At 45.9% G+C, this 19,153-nt stretch overlaps 1 protein-coding gene across 6 annotated transcripts in view; it reads right to left on the bottom strand.

Moving 5' to 3' along the window:
• The window catches only part of XPNPEP1 (X-prolyl aminopeptidase 1), a 49,948-nt gene that overhangs the window by 25,883 nt on the left and 4,912 nt on the right, over positions 1 to 19,153 (bottom strand). For 3 of the 6 annotated variants that reach the window (XM_066355056.1, XM_066355053.1, XM_066355058.1), the window contains 4 exons: positions 16,726 to 16,814; positions 11,882 to 12,006; positions 2,403 to 2,466; positions 1,110 to 1,214 (listed from right to left, as the gene is read on the bottom strand). In XM_066355056.1, coding sequence (XP_066211153.1) covers positions 1,110 to 1,214; positions 2,403 to 2,466; positions 11,882 to 12,006; positions 16,726 to 16,814 — 383 coding nt within the window. The remainder of the gene's footprint in view (positions 1 to 1,109; positions 1,215 to 2,402; positions 2,467 to 11,881; positions 12,007 to 16,725; positions 16,815 to 19,153) is intronic. The other 3 variants (XM_066355057.1, XM_066355054.1, XM_066355059.1) reach the window with 1 other exon arrangement.

Raw genomic sequence — 19,153 nt, 5'->3', positions numbered from 1 at the left:
CAAACAGGAAACTCCAGGTATGGCCCCACACTCTTCCCCACTCGGCCTGGGTAGCCCCTCTTCCTCTTTATCTTCTACTCTCCAAGTTCAACATTCCGGAGAAAGAGACCTCTGTACAACCTCTAGCACTGTGTTCCTAAAGACGATATAATGACAAGGAAAAACACACACCCAGCACAAAATTAAATGAAAAAACCAGAGTCTACACACACACTACTCGATAAACACTGAACTCAACGCTTACCATGTATTATTTCTTTATGTCTCACTACCCCATTTTACAGATGAGGAGACTGAAACTCACCAGTGGAGTAACTTATCCAAGGAAGGTCCAGACCCATGCGCCTGCCCTATGCTCTTCCCCAAAGCTCAGCTGCTGGCAGCAAGTCCAGGATCCTCAGGGGGACAGCTACCTGCCTCTAATGTCAATGGCCCCTGACCCTTCTCTTTCTCTCAATAATGAGGCCGCAAAGAGCAATGGAAAGGCCCCAGCCCATGAGGCGAGTGCATGGCAGGCCATGTGATCTGCGGCAAGTCAGCTGTCCTCTCTGGCCCTCACCGAAATGACCATCCTGACCCAGGACCTTCCAGAATGAATGCGGAAGGGTATGTCTATCCAAGGATGTTATTTTCTTGGTTGTCCTCGTGCCATGAACTGGACTGTGTCCCCTCAAAATTCATGTCGAAGCTCCAACCCCCACTGTGACTATGTACAGGGACAGGGATTTTAGAAGGTAATTAAGGTCAAATGAACTCATAAGGGTGGCATCCTAATGCAACAGGATTGGTTACCCTCTAAGAGGAAGAGGACAGAGAGATCTTGCCATGTAAGGACACAGTAAGGCAGAAAGAGGGCTCTCAGCAGCCCCTGACCACACTGGCACCCTGATCTCAGCTTTCCAGACTCCAGACTAAGAACATAAAGTTCCGCTGTGAAGCCACCCAGTCGACGGCATTCTGTACAGCAGCCCAAACAGACTAACGCACCTTGGATTCTATAAACAGTTCATGACCCCATAAAAGGGTTAAGTCCCAAGAGGCCCGAGGAGCTCCAGGGTCCCTGCCCAGAGCCAGCCAGCCAAGGTTGGGACGGCCCTGGCTCTACGCACCCATCTTCATGAGAGTCCAGTTGCTGTCCATCTGCTTGGCAGCCTGGAGAAAGTAGCGCCCGTCGGTCCACATGGCCGCATGCTCTTCTGTGATGATGGCTGTGCCTGGAGCGAGGGAGCACAGAAATGAAACGGCTTCTGACAAGCACCCAACAACTGCATCAAATGGCCGCAGATGGGCAAGCGCAAGGAGAGGCACCAGCTCCTGAGGCCCAGCCACCCACCCCCACTCCAGCGGGGCAGGTGGGCACTGACTGCAGGGAAGCCTCCAGGCGAGACCAGACCAAGCCGCTGAGAAGCAGCTGCGGGCCATGCTCTGAAGGAAGCAGTCCTGAGTCAGCCCCGGCTGCCCGGATACTGGGCCCTGCACACAAAGGGCCCGACCTGGGCAGCAGGATTCAAGGCCAGCAGAACAGAGGTCTAGGGATCTATGGCCAAAACGGCCTCATGATCCGGAAGAGAGAGGTAGAACAGTTCCTGTGCAGGGACCCCTGTGATCTGCTCCACCGGACGCCCCAAAGGAGAGAGTCACCTTTCCCGAAGAGCCCAGCCAGACCCTGTGAGTGTTCGCGATGACTCAGTGGGAGTTACTGCCTCCCATTACCTGCCCTCAGTTCCCACGGCCCTGGCAGAACTCGGCTTTCGGCAGAGGTATCAGCCAAAAACAACCCTAAGTGCCAGCCAACACTAGCACTGACATCAAAGGAAGCAGGAGGCTAACTAAGAGGAGAGAGGGCTCTCGCCAACTCTAGCTAGCTTAAGGGGTCCGAGTCTGACGTGGGAAACACACCCTAAAACTCAAGGGCCCGACAGTTCTGGAGAAGGCAGGGCAGGGCACCAATGGAGCTCAACATTAATCTTTGTTATTTAAGCTGAAAGTGAAGAGAGATCTCCAAAGCCAACCACTGGGGAATTATGCAGGACCAGTAAGCTAAGGTAGGCGTGCTCGGAAAGACTGGGTCCCATTAGTTATTTGCAGTGCTAGCTGCACAGGTGTATTCAGGGAAATTGGTATGGTTTTCTATATTTACGTGCTCTTCAATAGGAAGTTCAAAACCATTTTTTAAATTAGAACTTTCTAAAACGTCAAAAGCAAAGGCAGAGAGAAAGGGTCACTAAAAGGGGACCGCAGGGAGCGGGAGGATGCTGGGAGCTCACATGGTTCGCAGGGACTCGCTGGGGAGTGTCTGGCTTGCATTTTCCTTTTGGTGCGATATCACAGGCTGAAACTCACTCCAGCTATTTTTGGGAGGCGAACAAAAGTACAAGAACAGAGAGAATTCAGCGACTCACCCGCAGAGCCATCGAATCCAGACACGAAGGCCCGCCGACAGTCACACGGAGCGATGTACTCACTCTGGAAAACAGAAAGGACGAGGAACTGGACCCCGGTCGGCCACGTGCTGGCACCGACATGCTCAGCCCTGCGCTAGGCCCAGCAGAGACTAGAGGCTGGCGAATCCTTGGCACCTGCCTTCAGGGAACAGACAGTCTAGCCTAAAAGGCAAGCTGAACATTAAAAAAGAAAATTTTAGTGCACAATGCAGAAGACCCTAATTAATTAAGGGATCAAAGAGCTTTTCCCATTAACCTCTATTTCCTCATCTGGAAAAAAAAGCAAGTCAAGAACAACAGATCAAAACTGCCCTTTCCTCACTGAGCTCTTAGCCAAAACGCTACCAATAGCAGCCCCCCTTCCTGCCACTAACATTTAGGCATCTGTTATTTTTCTGAAAAGCAAGGCTGAATTTCTGTTTTAAGTGCCAATCATTCTCAAACTTAACTCTTTTTAGGTAGAAGCTTGTTTCTGAACCTCCTGTTTGTATCCCTTTCCGAGGGAGTGTCACCAATGGCTCCCACGCAGACAGACCCTGTCCCTTCCTGTCAGGGAAAGAGGAGAAACTCTTGGTCCCACCCAGGAGGCGAAACAGAATCCCCATGATCCATAGGCCGAACTCAGATGCTTGACCAGGGCCAGCAAGGACAGGTGAGGAGAAGCAGAAAGCCATCCAGGGAGGGGGAAAGATGTGCGAAGGCCCAAGAGGAATAGGTGAGAGAGCGAGAAAGCCAGTTAGCCTGACTGCAGGGACAGGAAGTTCGAGGGAGTGGCAGCAGAGAAGCCTGTAAAGGTGGCTGAAGACAATGGTCAAGGACCTCAAACATCACACTAAGAGGCTGGAACTTTATCTTGCAAGTTCTAGAGAGACTAAAAGTTCAAAAAGGGGTGCTGACATGATCAGAGCCCGGTTTTAAGAACAGTCAGCATGGCCACATGCAGAAGGAATGGGGTAATACACAAGGCTGACAGCTGAGTGGAAAGATAGCATACCTAAAGCTATCAGGGCCCACGCTGGGGTGACGTCCTTCCCCTCTCCCCCCCTTCCCCTCATAAGCCATGAGTCTGGTACAGTGCCTCAGACATACTAGGTTCTGAAACCTAATGAGCAAATGGCGATGTGTCCAGAGGAAGTCTCAGACCTTAGATGGTGAATGAAGACAAGGGCTACCTGTCCCCAGATACTAAGGTACCTTCCAGTCTTGGGCATTTCCTTCTCTCTTAAATGAAACCAAATCAAGGAATGTGGGAAAGCAGCTGTCCAAAGGCCCATGCCCTTTCCTTAGTGCACAGCTGCTAAAAAGAGGCTCCCCATCTGGGACGTGGTTTCCCAGACCCCCTTGCACTTGGGGGGGGGGGTCTCCTGACGAGTTCTCACCAATGAAATGTGGGTGGAAGTGATTGGCAGGACAGGAAAAACGGGTATGTCTTCACCATTCTCCTTCCCTTCCTCCAGCTCCAATAGTGGTGTCATAGGACGGTAAGAGCCTCGACCCCTAAATCCCTCTTCTTTCTGGTGAAAGAAAGTCACCCACCAACCAGGAACACCCACTCTGTACTGCTACAGGAACAAGAAGTAAGGCTCCAAGGTACCTACCTGGCCGCTAAAACTTCGAGATGTGTCACCACAGCTAGCTAGTATTACTCTCATTAAGAGAGCAGATAAAATCACTCTGGGATAAAACTCACCGCCCCCAACCCCAGGGGAGAGGGAGTCCGTTTAAGAAATACAAGACAAAATAGGAAGCCGACTCCAAGAGGAATGGGAATAGGTTCCAAAGAGTTTAGGAAAATCTGATTCATGTCTTCCAGAAGGAGGAACCTTAACACAGCCAGAAACTTTGTTGGCAGAGTCACCCCTGACAGAACGTGACCCTCTGACTAAGCTGACCCCGAGAGGGGCCCACAGATGGGAGGAGGAAGAACTCAGATTTACAAAGGGCACAGCTGGCGCAGCTTCAGCCCCAACTACTGCTGCTCCCGGTTTGGGGCCAGGGTGCCCACCAATCTCAACGTTTTACTTAGATGGGACATGCAAGTATCCAGATTACCAGAGAGAATGGACAAGCCCTCACTGCAAAAGTCCCCCTGGGCCCAAACTCATTAATACCGCCACGCCGTTCCGAGTTTACAAAGACAAACCCCTCGAGTTGCAGGGGACGGCGAGAAGCAGACCCTAGAGTGCCAAGTCCTTGCGTAACTATGCATTTGGGGTACGTTTTCTCTCTAACACAGAACAGTGTGTGGGTGTATTTGTGTTTTGGAAAATACACAAAAGATAGAGTTCAAGATTCCCCTTCATTCTCCAACAGCCTCCCTTCCCCACCCATGGGACAAATGCCATCAACCCCGAATCTAGCCTGAAATGAAACAATTAGGAACAGGAGCCACAGAGCCTAGCAGCCTCCATTACCAAGGAGGCGGCTGTGACAGGTCACACACGAAGCCAACCCTTCCCCCTTGTCCTCACCGTCCTGGCAAGCACCCACAATCCAACTTAACAGTTGCCCCAACTAAGCCCCCCTCTCCACAGAAACAAGCAAGAAACTCAGGGCTTCTCATTTCTTTCTGTGGGTGGCACAAGAAAGCCTCGGGCTCCAAACTTCCCAATGCCCTCGGCCATCGGCCTGTTAACTCCACACTGGACCTGTCTGACTTTTCCTCTGAGCTGTTCCCCTCTTCTCTGCTCCTAAAGCCAGCACCCAAGCCCAAGCCCTCTGTACCCCAACTCGGGGAGCCTGCAATAGCCTCCTAACGGTTTCTCAGTTCCCAGTGGTTCCCTGCTCCAGTCCACGCGAAACACTGCTCCCTCCAACAGATCACGCCTCTGCCTCGCTCACAGACCCTCGGTGGGTCCCTGCACTCTAACAAAAACTCAACTTCTGACTCTGCGGTCAAGGGCACCCTGACCCGTCCTGGATGGCTCATGAGTGTGGGCTTGACCGAGCCCGTGTTTCTTCCTTCTTCAAGGTTATCGTTACGCGTGTTCTCCTACTTCCAGGGATCTGCTCACGGTATTTCTTATACCTCTAACTCCTCTCTAACTCCAAGCATTTAAATTCTACCTGTCCACGTTCTATTTACAGGTATTTCTACCATGAAGCCTTCCCTGATCCTGCCAGCTGAATAGCCTCCCTCTCACCTAGGGATTCAGTCCACACTCTCTGTGCTGCCGGGACAGCAGCCACCAGGCACACGCGGCTGCAGAGCACACAATGTGGCTGACGCGACTGAGAAACCGACTGCTTCCGTTTCACTTTCATTCATATAAATACAGGTTTTAACACTGATGCTCCAGATTCAATTACTAGAAAACTTTCAAGCATGTTTAGAACAACTTGGGAATGTTAAGTCTACTTTTGCAACTGTAAATCTTATGAACTCTAAATACAGATCAAGTCTTTCCAATGGACAGCTCACTTTTAAACTGAAATGTTTTGTAAATGTAAAATATACACCAGGTTAGAAGATATAGTATTAAAAAAAGAAATGTAAAATAGCTCATTAATAATTTTTATATTGATGACATGTTAAAATGATACCATTTTGGACATAATGGAGTCAATAAAATATATTAAGATGAATTTCACATGTTCTTTTTTTTACTCTTTTAAATATGGCTATGGGACTATTTGAAATTACACGTGGACCTCATATATTAGTACTCATAGTGCCGATCCAGGGCATTCCTGACCGTCCGTGTTGGCATTTGTGGCTGTGGCTTATCTACTTGTAAAATCTCTTTAAGGGGGCATTTTCCCTTATTCACCCATAAACAGTACAACAGTGGTAGTATAATGAGACTCATCAGGTAACAGGCACGCTCTAAACATCTCCATCTTAACTCATTTAATCCTGACAGTAGTCCTAAAGGGTAGATGTGTCCCTATCCCATTTTACAGATGGGGAAACCGACCCAAAGAATTTAACTGATCCTTAGGAATTGGAGGCAGTTTGCCTGAGGTCAAGCAGCTAGTTAAGGGTCAAATCTGGCATCTGAACCCAGACAGCCTCCAGAGCCCATCTGCTTACCGATACATTATCCTTCCCTATACGCTTATCTGTACGTTAACTGCCGCCCTCTGCACCTGCCCCGATACTTAGCCCAGAGCAGGGTGTCAGGCAACATGTACCAGATCAACCCGACTTCTCCCCTTACAGGGCAGATGGCTACGCTACAGCGACGGGACTCACAAAGACTGTAAAAGAACAGTGATGGGGGAGGGGAGACTGGGAGGTAGAAAACAGCAACAGCACAAGAATACAAGTCTGCCCAGATAAACAGTGACACATAATACACAGCAAGTTTAACTTCTGGGGTTTTTAGGATGTGTCTGGAAAACACATTTCTCTAGGATCAGAGCCTCAATTTCCTGATCTGGGCAGGAGCCATCCAATTCTGGCACGCCAGGGTCACTAAGTGACGAAGCCCGGAGGGAGGGTCAGGAGTGTCACCTGTGGTCTGGCCAGCATCATCCCAGTCCCAAAGTTTAACAAGGATTGCTCTGGGTGTCTGTTAGTTCCCCATCTACTGTCAAAGAGAAATTTTAAAATCAATAAGAATATTGGACCGAATCCAACTTTAAGATGACAAAAAGTTGGCTTAGGAACATATTCCAGGACCAAGAACATCAAGATAAACTCACCCTGACTACAAGAACCTTGCCACTAATAAATATAGATTTGTGTCATTAACTCCAGGTCAAATAAAATTGAAATTGAAATACCAACACTATGTAACTTCTAACACACCCTCCACCAAAACCTTCCATTTTCCATTCAGGTAAGATTCCCAGGTCAAAGCTCTCCATACAGCGAGGCCTCCCTGGGTGTGAGAATTCATAAATAAAGTAGAACCATCAGGCATTTTGGGCTGAGGTCTCATGACAGCGTGTGAGACACCTTGCAGAAGAGAGACCCAATTTCAGGCAACAGTGAGCTAGTAGACTGTGATGGTTAATTTTCTGTCCATTTAACAGGATTAAGGGATTCCCAAAGGGCTAGCACATTATTTCTAGGGTGCTGTAACATTGTTTCTGGAAGAGAACAGAAACAGAGAGTTGAATCGGTAGAATGAATAAAGGTCACCCTCATCAATCAATGTACATGGGCAGCAGCTGACCCACTAAGGGTCTGAACAGAACAAAATGGTGAAGGAAGGACAAATTTGCTTTCTCCTGCTTATGCTCAAACATTCATCTGCTCCTGCCCTTGGGCATTGGCATTCCAGGCTCTTGGGTCTTCTACTTGGATAGAGGCTTACACCATTGGTGCCATCTGCAAGCTGGAGGACCAGAAAGCCAGTATGTAGGGCAGTTCTAGTCCAATTCCAAAGATCTGAGAGCCAGGGCAGCTGATGTGTGAGCCAATCCCTCACAAATGAACTCTGTTTCCATACATATATACATATACATATACATATACATATACATATACATATACATATACATATACATCCCATTGCATGTGTGTGTGTGTGTGTGTATCCTATTGCTTCTCTCCGGAGAACCTGAGTGACAGCAGAACTCTCATAAGACCCCAAACCAACTGCTACATAAAGTGCTCCAGCCACAGGACCCACCATCCTGCGCAGTACTGAGAGAGGGCAGAGGCAACCAAATCAGCCCCGGGCAATGCCTGATGCTTGCAGGGCAGAAGATGTAAGAATACCAATCATGAATTCAGGAAAGACCCCTGTGATGAGAAACACAAGTCCAAAGGCTGAGGCCTGGGGCTGACAGGAGGTGGAAAAGGGACCATTGAGGGGCCTGGAATCCCTTGAGGACAAAACCCAGGTCTGCCCTTCTTGAACAGTGAGGTATCTGGTTCCCCTGCTGTTTATACCTCCTCCATCTCTGGCCCAAACTGTGTTGGCCAACCTACGTACTCATCCACCCTGGTCAAGGTGAAACTTTGGTTCCTCTGATGCTGGTGAATCTTGTTCCTCTATTCCAGAGCAGAGGTGAATGGAAGAGGTGAATTCCATGACCAACCCCAACCCTAAGCCTTACCCGTCTCTCCTCACCTCCCACTGTCTACCAATTTAACACTAATGTACCCAGCTAGCCCGGTGTCCTGCCCTGTCGCCAATCCCCTTTCCAGCTCTATCTTCTACTTCTCCTGTACTCACATCTCATACTCTCTCACCTCCTCCTTCATCCACTTTCACATGCAAAACCCTCGTCTTCAGTGGCCACCACTCTCCCCTTCCTTTCACCTCTTCCAGAAGCAAGTTCTAACCCATCATGATATAGAAATGCTATTGTGGGTCAACAGCCCAAGCAGTTCCATGGAACAGTGAGTCCCCAAGGCCACCCTGAGACAACTGTGGGAATGCCATGGACATTTAAGTCTGAAAAATGCTGAACACCTGACCTGTGATGGCACAAAATAAATAAAGTGTCAACCTGGAATGCTGAGGTCATCAGTTCAAATCCCCAGGCTTGCCCAGTCAGGGCACATATGAGAAGCAACTATGAGCTGATGCTTCCCACTCCCCGCCCCCATGCCTTTCTCTCTCTCTCTCCTCTCTCTGGAAAAAAAAATGAATACTTCATCCAATCCTTAGAGTTGCACAATGCACAAGAGTATATGAAGGCCCTGAGGAATCCTGCAGTTAAGAAGCTACTCAAATGGGGAAAGGACTTGAATAGACATTTCTCCAAAAAAGATGTACAAATGGCAAACAAACACATGAAAAGATGTTCAACATCTTTAATCATCAGGGAAATGCAAATCAAAACCACAGAGGTATCACTTCATTACTGTTAAGATGTCAATATAAAAAAAAATCACAAGTGATGGTAAGGATGTGGAGAAATTAGAACCCTTGTGCACTACTGGTGGGAATGTAAAATGTGCAGCCACCATGGAAACAGTATGGAGGCTCCTCAAAAAATTAAAAATAGAATTACTATATGATGCAATCCCTATTCTATATACCCAAAAGAATTAACAACAGGATCTTGGAGAAAACACACCCACATTCAACTTCAGAATTAGTCACAAGAGCCAAGAGATATGAGCAACTTAAATGTTCAATAACAGATGAATGAATAAAGAAACTGTAGTATATAAATACAATATAATGCTAGTCAATCTTAAAAAATAAGGAAATCCTGTCATAAACTACAACATAGGTGAATCTTGAGAACATTATGCTACGTGAAATCATCCAGTCACATACAAAAAATAACAGTGCATGATTCCACTTCTATGAGGTAGGTAGAGTAGAAATAGAAAGGAGGGTGCTAATTGTGGGGGTGGAGGGAAGTTGTGCAGCACGTACAGAGTTTCAGTTTTGAGAAATGAAATTCTAGAGCTCTGTTGCACAACAGTGTGCACACAGTTAACACTACTGTATACGTAAAATAATTAAATAGGTAAACTTAACGTTAAGCTTTTCACCATAATTTTTTAAAAGGCACTGTTCAGCTCACTTCACTATCTGCTGGACCGCCGAATACATTTTTTGCAGAGCACCTTATTAGACACAACAGGAATGCTGCAGACGGTTTGGGGATGCGGCTCTAAATATCAAAGAGTCCTGATCTTCATGCTGTTGTCTGGAATCACCCAATCCCTTTGGTTATTCATTTCAGCCCTCTATTTGCTCCTGAGGCCAAGAAATTTCATGTTTCCAGGCAGAGGCCCAGGTTTGATGCTGTCCCCAGATTGATATTGGCCTGATATTGTCACAACTATGTGGTCTGGCAACTTTGGGGAAGGGCCGAAAGGAGGCCAGCTAAAGTGGACATCCTTTGGGAATTCTGCCCAAATTACAGGAATGCCCTTACCAGCTACCCCTTCTCACGGGGGGCCCTTACCAGGGATATCTATGCAGTACGCCATCACACACACACTCACACCCTCACATGCACACACACACGCACCAGCAGCAAGGGTAAACACCAAGCTGCCAGCTCAGTCTAGTACCGTGAAAGAGATAAAAGACAGAAATGGGGGAACTGCTGGGTGGTACCTCTTCCCTATCTACCTTGTGGTGAGAAAGAAACTGATGTGCAGCACGAGCGAACCCCTTCCCCTTCGCATCCCAGTTCTCCTTGAGGACAGCTACACCCCCACCCTCGGGTCCACAAGCCGCCCGCCATCCCTGCAGCCTTGACATGGCAGCAGCCCAGGAGCACCTTCCACAAGCTGGGGCGGCGCCAGGGCAGCGGCCCTGACCCTCACCGCAGAGAGCGTTTCTATTGCTCACGTACCTCACGGCAGCTTCTGGGACCTGCAGCTGAAGACTCCTAGAACCCCGACCGTATTTCCCACTATTGCTTTTCACTTCCCTGGGCTTTATTGCTGGGAAGTCTGCCAGGGTTTCTGAAAACCACTCCAAGCTTCCCTGCTTCTCTGCCTGGACTCCTACTAGTCCTCCTGCCTGGAATCCTTCTCCATCTACCAGCAATTATTCAACTCGACCCATCCCTCAAGGCCGAGCTGAGATACCTCCCCCGTCCTGAAGCCCTGCATCACCCTCCCCTCTCAGCCTCAAGCTCCCCAGCGCGCTGTCCACATTCTCATGGGGGCGCTTCCAGCTCTCACCTGGCAATACAGACATGCGCAGGCATATCTCAACTCCACTACCAAACTGTACACTTCCTGAGACCAGACCATCCTTATCTTTGTGTCATGTACAGATACTTGAGGCAGTGCCTTACTCATAAGCAAAAGCTATAAAAGATATCTATGTATAAATGACTCTACGGAAGAACACCACTTGGAATAATGTCTTATCCCTCTGCTCAACAGTAAGCACAGCAAAGGCAAGAACTCAATCTTAAGTTCACCTTTGTAACCCTACAGTATCATGGCCACAAAAAGGAGTGCAAACGTGTGCTGACTCAACGACCTAAGAGAGGAGAAGCTAGCATCCTTTCACCCTCTGCCTTTCGGCCCCAAGACACGCAGTCTCCACCTCTCCAAACCTAAGCGCCCCGTATTTAAATCACTGGTGCTCTCAGAGGTCAAGGCTCTGGCTGAGTCGCTCTACTTTAAGATGGAGGCTGGGGGTTAGGGGGAGTGACAGAATCACTCCTAAAACCTGCTAGGTGGAGATCAGTAATGACTTCACAGTGCTCTTCTGGTTATGCCAAAGGACGGGACAGCCTGGATGGAGAGAAAGAAGGAAGGACAGACAGTTCTGCTAGGGACAGAGTGTGGGGTAAAGAGTGTCAGCAACAGAAAGGTCCAGACTTCTTGCCTATTGATTTGTGCACCGATTTTTCCACCCTTTACTGAAAGCTGGCTATATTCACTGGAAACCAGGAAGCTAGAACCAAACCAACAGGCATTCAGTGGAATCCTACTGGACACAGGTCCCTGGGCCAAGCCCAGGGTTACAACCAGGAACCGATCAACACTGGGTCTGAGAATAAAGAATGAAATGAGAGGAGAGGCTGATGCGCACACCTCCACTCAGTACCTGGTGCGCGTCTCCCGACGGGACGATGTAGGCCTGGATCGGTTCTGCCACGCACTCCGAGTTCCTCATGGCTTGTCTCAGCTGCCGGAGCAGCTCGGAAGTGATCTTTGGAGGCATTCTGCCGCCTGCAACAACAGGAGAGTCTGGTCCAGATCCAGCCTTCCCCACGCAACTCAAAGACTACTATGACAACTAAACGGAGCCCGTGGTTGCTCCCAAGTTTTAGTCTTTATGAATAAAACATCCATATTCAGGTTTCTGTGTAGACATAAGTGTTCAACTCCTTTGCGTAAAACCCAAGGAGCATGATACTATAAAGAATATATCATATATTTAGTTTTATAAGAAACTAACAAACTGTCTTTCAACCTGACTGTACCAATTTTCAGCCCCACCATTAATAAATAAAAATCCCTGTTGCTCCACACCCTTGCCAGTCTTTGGTGTTGTCAGTGTTTTGGGTTTTTCCAACCCATTTTTGAAACAAATAGAAAATGTTTTACTTAACCCAAAATGTTCTGTTGCACATGCTCTAAGTAATAGGGTTTCAGTGAGGCTATTGCACGTCAGGCTACCTTCAAGGACTGATCCCCTGACCCACTGCGACTTGTACCCTGTGAGGTATGAATCCTTTTCTGGTTCTTTTTCTTTAACTTTTTCATCAGCTCCTTTCTCCTCCATCACCAGCACCTTCGGCTTCCATGTATCAGTCAATACGATTACTTGCAACAGAGTCCCCTAAGAGGTACCAGACTGATCTTGGGACTCACTGAAAACGTGCCCCATTCAAAATCTGCAGCAAGGGCAGCTTCAGCCACAGGCTTTGGGGCTCCACCTTAGCAGTCCCCCAAGGACAATAGTACTCAAAGAGAGAGTCTCTAGTATGGTCCTATTCCCAATCCAAACATGATCATGTTCCTTGCATTACAGCTGCTTCTGAATACTTTTCAGAGGAGTATCCTTCATCCGATGTCCTGAGCCTGTTGTTTCTCACCTACCTGAGAAACGGGGATTGGAAGTATCAGGATGACCTAGGTTCATGTGTCAGCACCTCCACTCAGCTCAAAAGGAGGCCCCTTGTGACCCTCATAAGCTGGCCAGCATCTGAACACTTTATTCTGACAACTTTCAGGAGCTTCAAAATAGATGTAAAGTGTTTCCAAACCATATTTCTGAGTAACAACATTCTTCGAGTCAAGTAAAAATGTAGACTTCCTTTGGAGTAGTATTTCAACCTTGACTGCATATTAGAACTACCTGGGGAACTTCTGGTGTAATTAGTCTGGAGCACAGCCTGGGCATCTGGAATTTTAAAAGGCAAATATATGATAGAAGCCAATAGCAATTTCTTTCAAGATCATTAATTTCTTTATAGAATCTGGCTTCCATGTGGACCCATTCTGAGTTAAGGACTTAAAGGCAATGACTGGAGTGTTTATAGCATTGACTGTAGTATGTGTCAAAATTATCAATACTAATTTCATCAAGAAAGTCAACAGAACCAATGGCAAGCACAAAATTCTCAATTACAAACTGCAAATCATCAAAGGCAATAAGGAGCCGACCAGAGACATCTTCTGCTTCCTGGTACCACAACCCACCTCCTCACCACCACATTCTGCCCTTCACCACCATGTCCCGCCTCAAGATCATACTCCCCCACTTGACAGGCCTCCAAAAATCATCGGTATCATCAGCATGACTCTTCTACAGTGGAATTTCCACACTTCCCTCCACAATGCCACCTGCCCCCATCACCACCCTTAACATTCCTCCTGCCCCTTCCTCCTCAGCCTCCATGCCTTTCACACTGCCTGGTGTCCCTGGTCAGATACAGCCACTTCTTTGTCAGCTGTAGCAGACAGTGAAAGAACTCCCAATATTGCAACCAAGAGTTAGGATGGAGCAGTGACAGGGACATGCAGCAGCTGAGACAATGTGCCGTGGCAGTGGAAGCATCTACGGCCAGAATAGATACAATGAACAAGGTGTTGAGACAGCTGTGGCCACAAGGACCATAGGCCTTGAAAACAACTGAATGGAAGAGCAGATAGAGCTGAGAAGGAAACAAAGCTGGTGCAATTATAAGACACAGCCACTGAGGTGGCAGCAGCTGAAAAGGCACTCAAGGTGGAGAAGATGAAAGGCGTGGCTGGTGATCCTCATAGAATAATTTCTATAAGGATTAAATTGGTTTCTACATGTAAGGCCCTTAGAATCAGTGCCTGGCACATAGCAAATGTTATGTGCTTGCAATTATTAGTTACATGCACAATTAACTATGATAACAATGTGATAAATGGTGCAACGGGTACATATACTGCTTCTCCTTAAAGCAGGAACCATGTCATCTTTATCTCTGAATCCATTATCTAGCCCAGCACCCAACACACATGTGCACACACATGCTCACTCAAAGATGGCTGAATGAATATCACAACTTTGTATCTTTGATCTTTTCAGTTCAATATAATAAACAGTAACAAACCTTCTGTGAAAGATAGCTAGGATCTCAGAAGATGCCCTATTATAGCATCTGTCCATTCCACATCCCATTACTTTTCAGAAGTGTCAGAAGCAGCCAAGAGCCAATCAGGGCATGCAGGGAAGTGGAAAGCCAGGAGCAACACACCTAGTCCATGATGTAACAGCCCATACGCTGCCAGGGTTTTTAAAGCATGCTTGAAAATGAACGACTCGTTTTAGTCTCTTGCATATGTGGGTCTGCTTTTAGAAATAAGTTCCTAAACCTTCCACCTTTATCACAAACAGGACTTCTGACTCCTTGGAAATACATGAAAAGCACACCCTATTTAGCTTGCTAGGTGGCTGGAATTTAATGTGACAACTTGTGTGAAAGCAACAAGTGCACTGTGTGAAAAGCAAGGCCCGCAGCATGTGATACATTGTGGGAGCTGAAGAAATAGAATTTGAATCTGGACCTGAAGCACTGGCTGGGATTCCCACAGGCCTTGTTATAATAGAAGGGGCTGGTTTCTCCAACTTCAGCACCTTAACATGTGCACAGATGCGAAGGCGCAACCAGCATCAATAGCTTTAGAGGCAGTGTTTTGTTTCTCTGTCCCACCACTGAGCAAGGGCCAATGGCTTTACATACATTAGTGGTTAATTCTCACAATAATCCTCCAAGGGAGATTTCACTATTCCCACTTTTCAGATAAAGGTACAGGAGTTAAACACTTGCCCAGGTCAACTGGAATCATTAGGAGCTGAGACCCAAGTCTATCTGATGCCCAAGTCCACGTTCTATTAAACCAGGGGTCCCCAAACTACGGCCCGCGGACCATATGCAGCCCCCTGAGGCCATTTATCCGGCCCCGCCTCACTTCCGGAAGGGGCACCTCTTTCATTAGTGGTCAGTGAGAGGAGCACAGTTCCCATTAAAATACTGGTCAGTTTGTAGTCCGGCCCTCCAATGGTCTGAGGGACAGTGAACTGGCCCCCTGTGTAAAAAGTTTGAGGACCCCTGTATTAAACCATACTATCTAGGCAACCCTAACAGAAGCTCTCTTTAAGCATTTTAAGACCAAAGGCATCAGAACAAGTGGGTTCCAGTTTCCAGCTGGGATTGCAACCTCAGACTACTGAACTCCCTGAATCTCTATTTCTTAATATATAATAAAGTGGCTCAGTGGATATAGTGTCGACCTGGAACACTGAGGTCACCAGTTCGAAGCCCTAGGCTTGCCTGGTCAAGGCACATATGGGAGTTGATGCTTCCTGCTCCTCCCATGCTTCTCTCTCTCCTCTCTCTCCTCTCTCTCTCCCCTCACTAAAATGAATAAATAAAATCTTTAAAAAAAAAGAATTTAAACAGGTATTTCCTGCCTGTTTTTAAAAAAAAATTCTCAACCTTTAAATTTGATGGTTCTATCACTTTTTCCCTGTCTTTACTTCCCCTTTTTTCCTCTCCTTTCTCCCTCCTCTCCTCCCTCCTAATATAGCACAAAATGTGTTGCATACATACATATATATCTTTAAAGAAATAGGATCAGTACAATTATAGCACTGATCTTTTAAACAGAGATTAGTCATGGTATCTTATGTGCTTCAAGGGACCCAAGGGATCGATTTCTCACACAGCTAAAAGGAAACACTGTGGTTCTCCTGGGTAGTCCACAGGCAAGCACTGGCTTACAAGGGCTAAAAATACAGAAATGCATCACTTTTCAGAATTCAGGTTTCTGGCAACCCAACAACACACTTAACATTCTGGGGAGAAACTACAGTCCCAGAAATTATTCCTGAAAAGATTTTCCTGAATGCACATTCAATTTATAAAGCACAGAAATACAGGGTGGGGGCAAAAGTAGGTTCACAATTGTTCATATGGACAACAATACAAGAATTAATGCATATTAATATAAGAATAAACTCTGTTTCACCTGCTCACAACTGTAAACCTACTTTTGCCCCTACCCTGTATATCACAAACATCTCATTTCATAATCAGAGATGAAAACTGAAAGCTAACCTTGAGGGTACTCAATGAAGGATTATATTAGAGATTAGAAAAACTGGACTAGGACTTCTTCCAGTAACAACCTATCACCAACCATAACTACCCCTGAAATGGGAAATGCAATAACTTTAGTTCTCTAACTTACTACACTAAAAAATGTAATTAATACTTCCCAACAGTAGCCAAATTACCCAGGAAGCCAAGAAACAAAATGGGTTTTAATTTCCAGATATACATCTTCCTACCCCACTATCATCAATTGTTAACCCCTTACCTTCTCTTTTCTCCCACCTTGGGGTCGAGGCAGGGGCACCTAAAATATTTTTGAGATCTTCCATCTAGTAAAAGGCAAAATTATTACCTGTTTCCATACCTGAGTCTCCTGAGTGTATCACCTCGTTGGGTTCAATTATTCTTAAATTTTTCAACTGAAAATCCCGGTGACTCGCCCTTGAGGAGAAAAAGCACAGGATATTGCAGACTTTGACCGCAGTAAACGTGGCAAGCCTTAGTCAGAGAGGCCATCAACTTCACTGAGTAATTCTAATTCATGCGCCCAAAGAACTCTTACCCGGTTATCAATGACGAAATAAATAAAAGCCTCAACTGAAACCTGCAGATAAGACGTGACCATGACAGGTAAACCTTCTAGGGCCTTGTAGTTCGTGAATTCTCTTCAGCTATGTCTAATCTCCTGTTTAACTAGGATAAAAAGATTTAATTTGCAATGATTTTATTACATACACGTTCTCGGTTCTTTTTCAAATTTGTCTGTTCTTTCTTCATGGTGTTCTGTTCTTTCACTGTGGTTTCTATTTCCTCTCTTAGCTTCTATTATTTGAGGCCCTTACTTTATAATTCATTTCAGACTTTCCACTAGAAAGCCTGGGGATAGTAACCTTCAAGTTTGCTGATCTACTGGCTCTCTCCTAGTGGTTCATTCCTTGTGAGTTCTATAATCATTTAGGAAGAGTTTATCTTCAGTAGAGACTATGAAAATGAGATATGTCCTTGATTGTACAAGCATTACTGTCACTGTCGTATGCTTCAGAGACTAATTTTTACTTGAACTTCTTAGCTAGGAGATCTGCACACAAGTCTCCTGTCCCCATATGAGGATAGTCTGATGCTCTGGACCCCTGGTATGAAGGCCTATAGCATTCAATAACCTCCCAGGGCTCAGCTTTCCAGCAAAGTTCCCCCAAAATTCAGGCTTTAAGTTCCACTAAAATTCTGGTACCTGAGGATTTCTCTTTCAAGTCCATTCAGTCAACAAGTATTTACTGAGAATCTTCTATAATCCAGGCCTTATTCTAGACACAACAGTGAACAAAATACACGACATCTCTGGTCTCAAGAGGTTTACATGGGGGTTTCGTGGGGAGGGAGGTTACAGGGAGGAAAGGAGAGGAAAAGAAAGGCAACAGACACAAAACAAGAATACAGTGTGTCCAATAGTGAGTATGTGTTCTATGAAAAAAAACTGGGGCAAGGAGAACAGAGAGTCAGAGAAGAAGGTTATTTGATATGGGGTTTCCAGGCAAGGATTCTATGCTAACAGATAGCATTTTATCAAGGACTAAAAAAAAAAGTGAGGGCTCAAGCCCTGTAGATGTCTAAGAGAGTAACAATCCAAAAATGGAGCACAGCAAGAGCCAGGGCACTGAGGCAGGAGTGTATGCCTGGTGTACCAGAGGAAAAGCAAGGAGGCCCGTGTACTGGGAGTAAGCAGCTAGGAGACAAGATCAGAGAAGCAACAAGGTGCCTATTATAGGCTACAGAAAGGGTTTTAGATTTTATTCAGCTATGAACTGAAAGGAAATTTGGTTATAACTTTACCACATTTTGATGTGTCAGTAGAGGGAGAGGGGTCCACATTAGCTCAGTCCACCATACAGCCAGAACCAGAAGACCAGTCATTTTCACCATTCACTCAAGGTCTGCTCTCAGATACGTGCTACTTTAATTTCATTGGACAGAATAAGATGTTCTTTATTGGGGGAACCATATATTCTTTCACTTAAAAGTAAAACATCTCAGTATTTCTTATAAAGACAAATGCAAATATCCTTAAAAAACACTAGCAAACTGATCCAGTAATATATAAAAAGGATCTTACACCATCACCAAGTGGAATTTATTCCAGGAACACAAGATCGGTTCAACATACAAAAAAATGACATAACACACAATAGCAATAAAATAAAGGACAAAAACTGCATGATAACTTCAATAGAGACAGAAAAAGCATTAGACAAAATCCAACACCCCTTCATGATAAAAGTACTTAATAAACTAGAAGAGAAATTCTTCAACTTAATTAAAAATATTGCAAAACCCATGGCTAACATCATCCCTAATGTTAAAAGGCTGAATGCTTGGGAGGGGAGACGACTGGCTGAGTGAGGTAGGAGGAAGGATTGAGCAAAAAAGTACAAAAAGAGAAAAGAGAGAAAAGAAAAAGCTCGTGGACACTGACAATGAAGTGGTGATTGGGGGGAGGTGAAGGAGGGTATGAGGCTATAAATGGTGATAGACCGAGACTTGACCGGGTGAACACACAATACTGTGTACAGAAGATGTGTTGTAGACTTGTGCACCTGATACCTGTATAACTGTGTTAGCCAGTGTCACCCCCAATAATTCAATTTAATTAACTTTTTTTAAAAAGGCTGAGTGCTTTCCCCTTAATATCAGAAACAAGACAGACATATCCACTCTTGCTATGTCTAGTCAACATTATACTAGAGATTCTCTCCAGAGCAAGTAAACAAAAAATTGAAATAAAA

Source organism: Saccopteryx leptura, chromosome 13 (assembly GCF_036850995.1).
Source record: "Saccopteryx leptura isolate mSacLep1 chromosome 13, mSacLep1_pri_phased_curated, whole genome shotgun sequence".
Classification (NCBI taxonomy): domain Eukaryota; kingdom Metazoa; phylum Chordata; class Mammalia; order Chiroptera; family Emballonuridae; genus Saccopteryx; species Saccopteryx leptura.
This window is presented reverse-complemented; position numbering and strand designations above follow the sequence as displayed.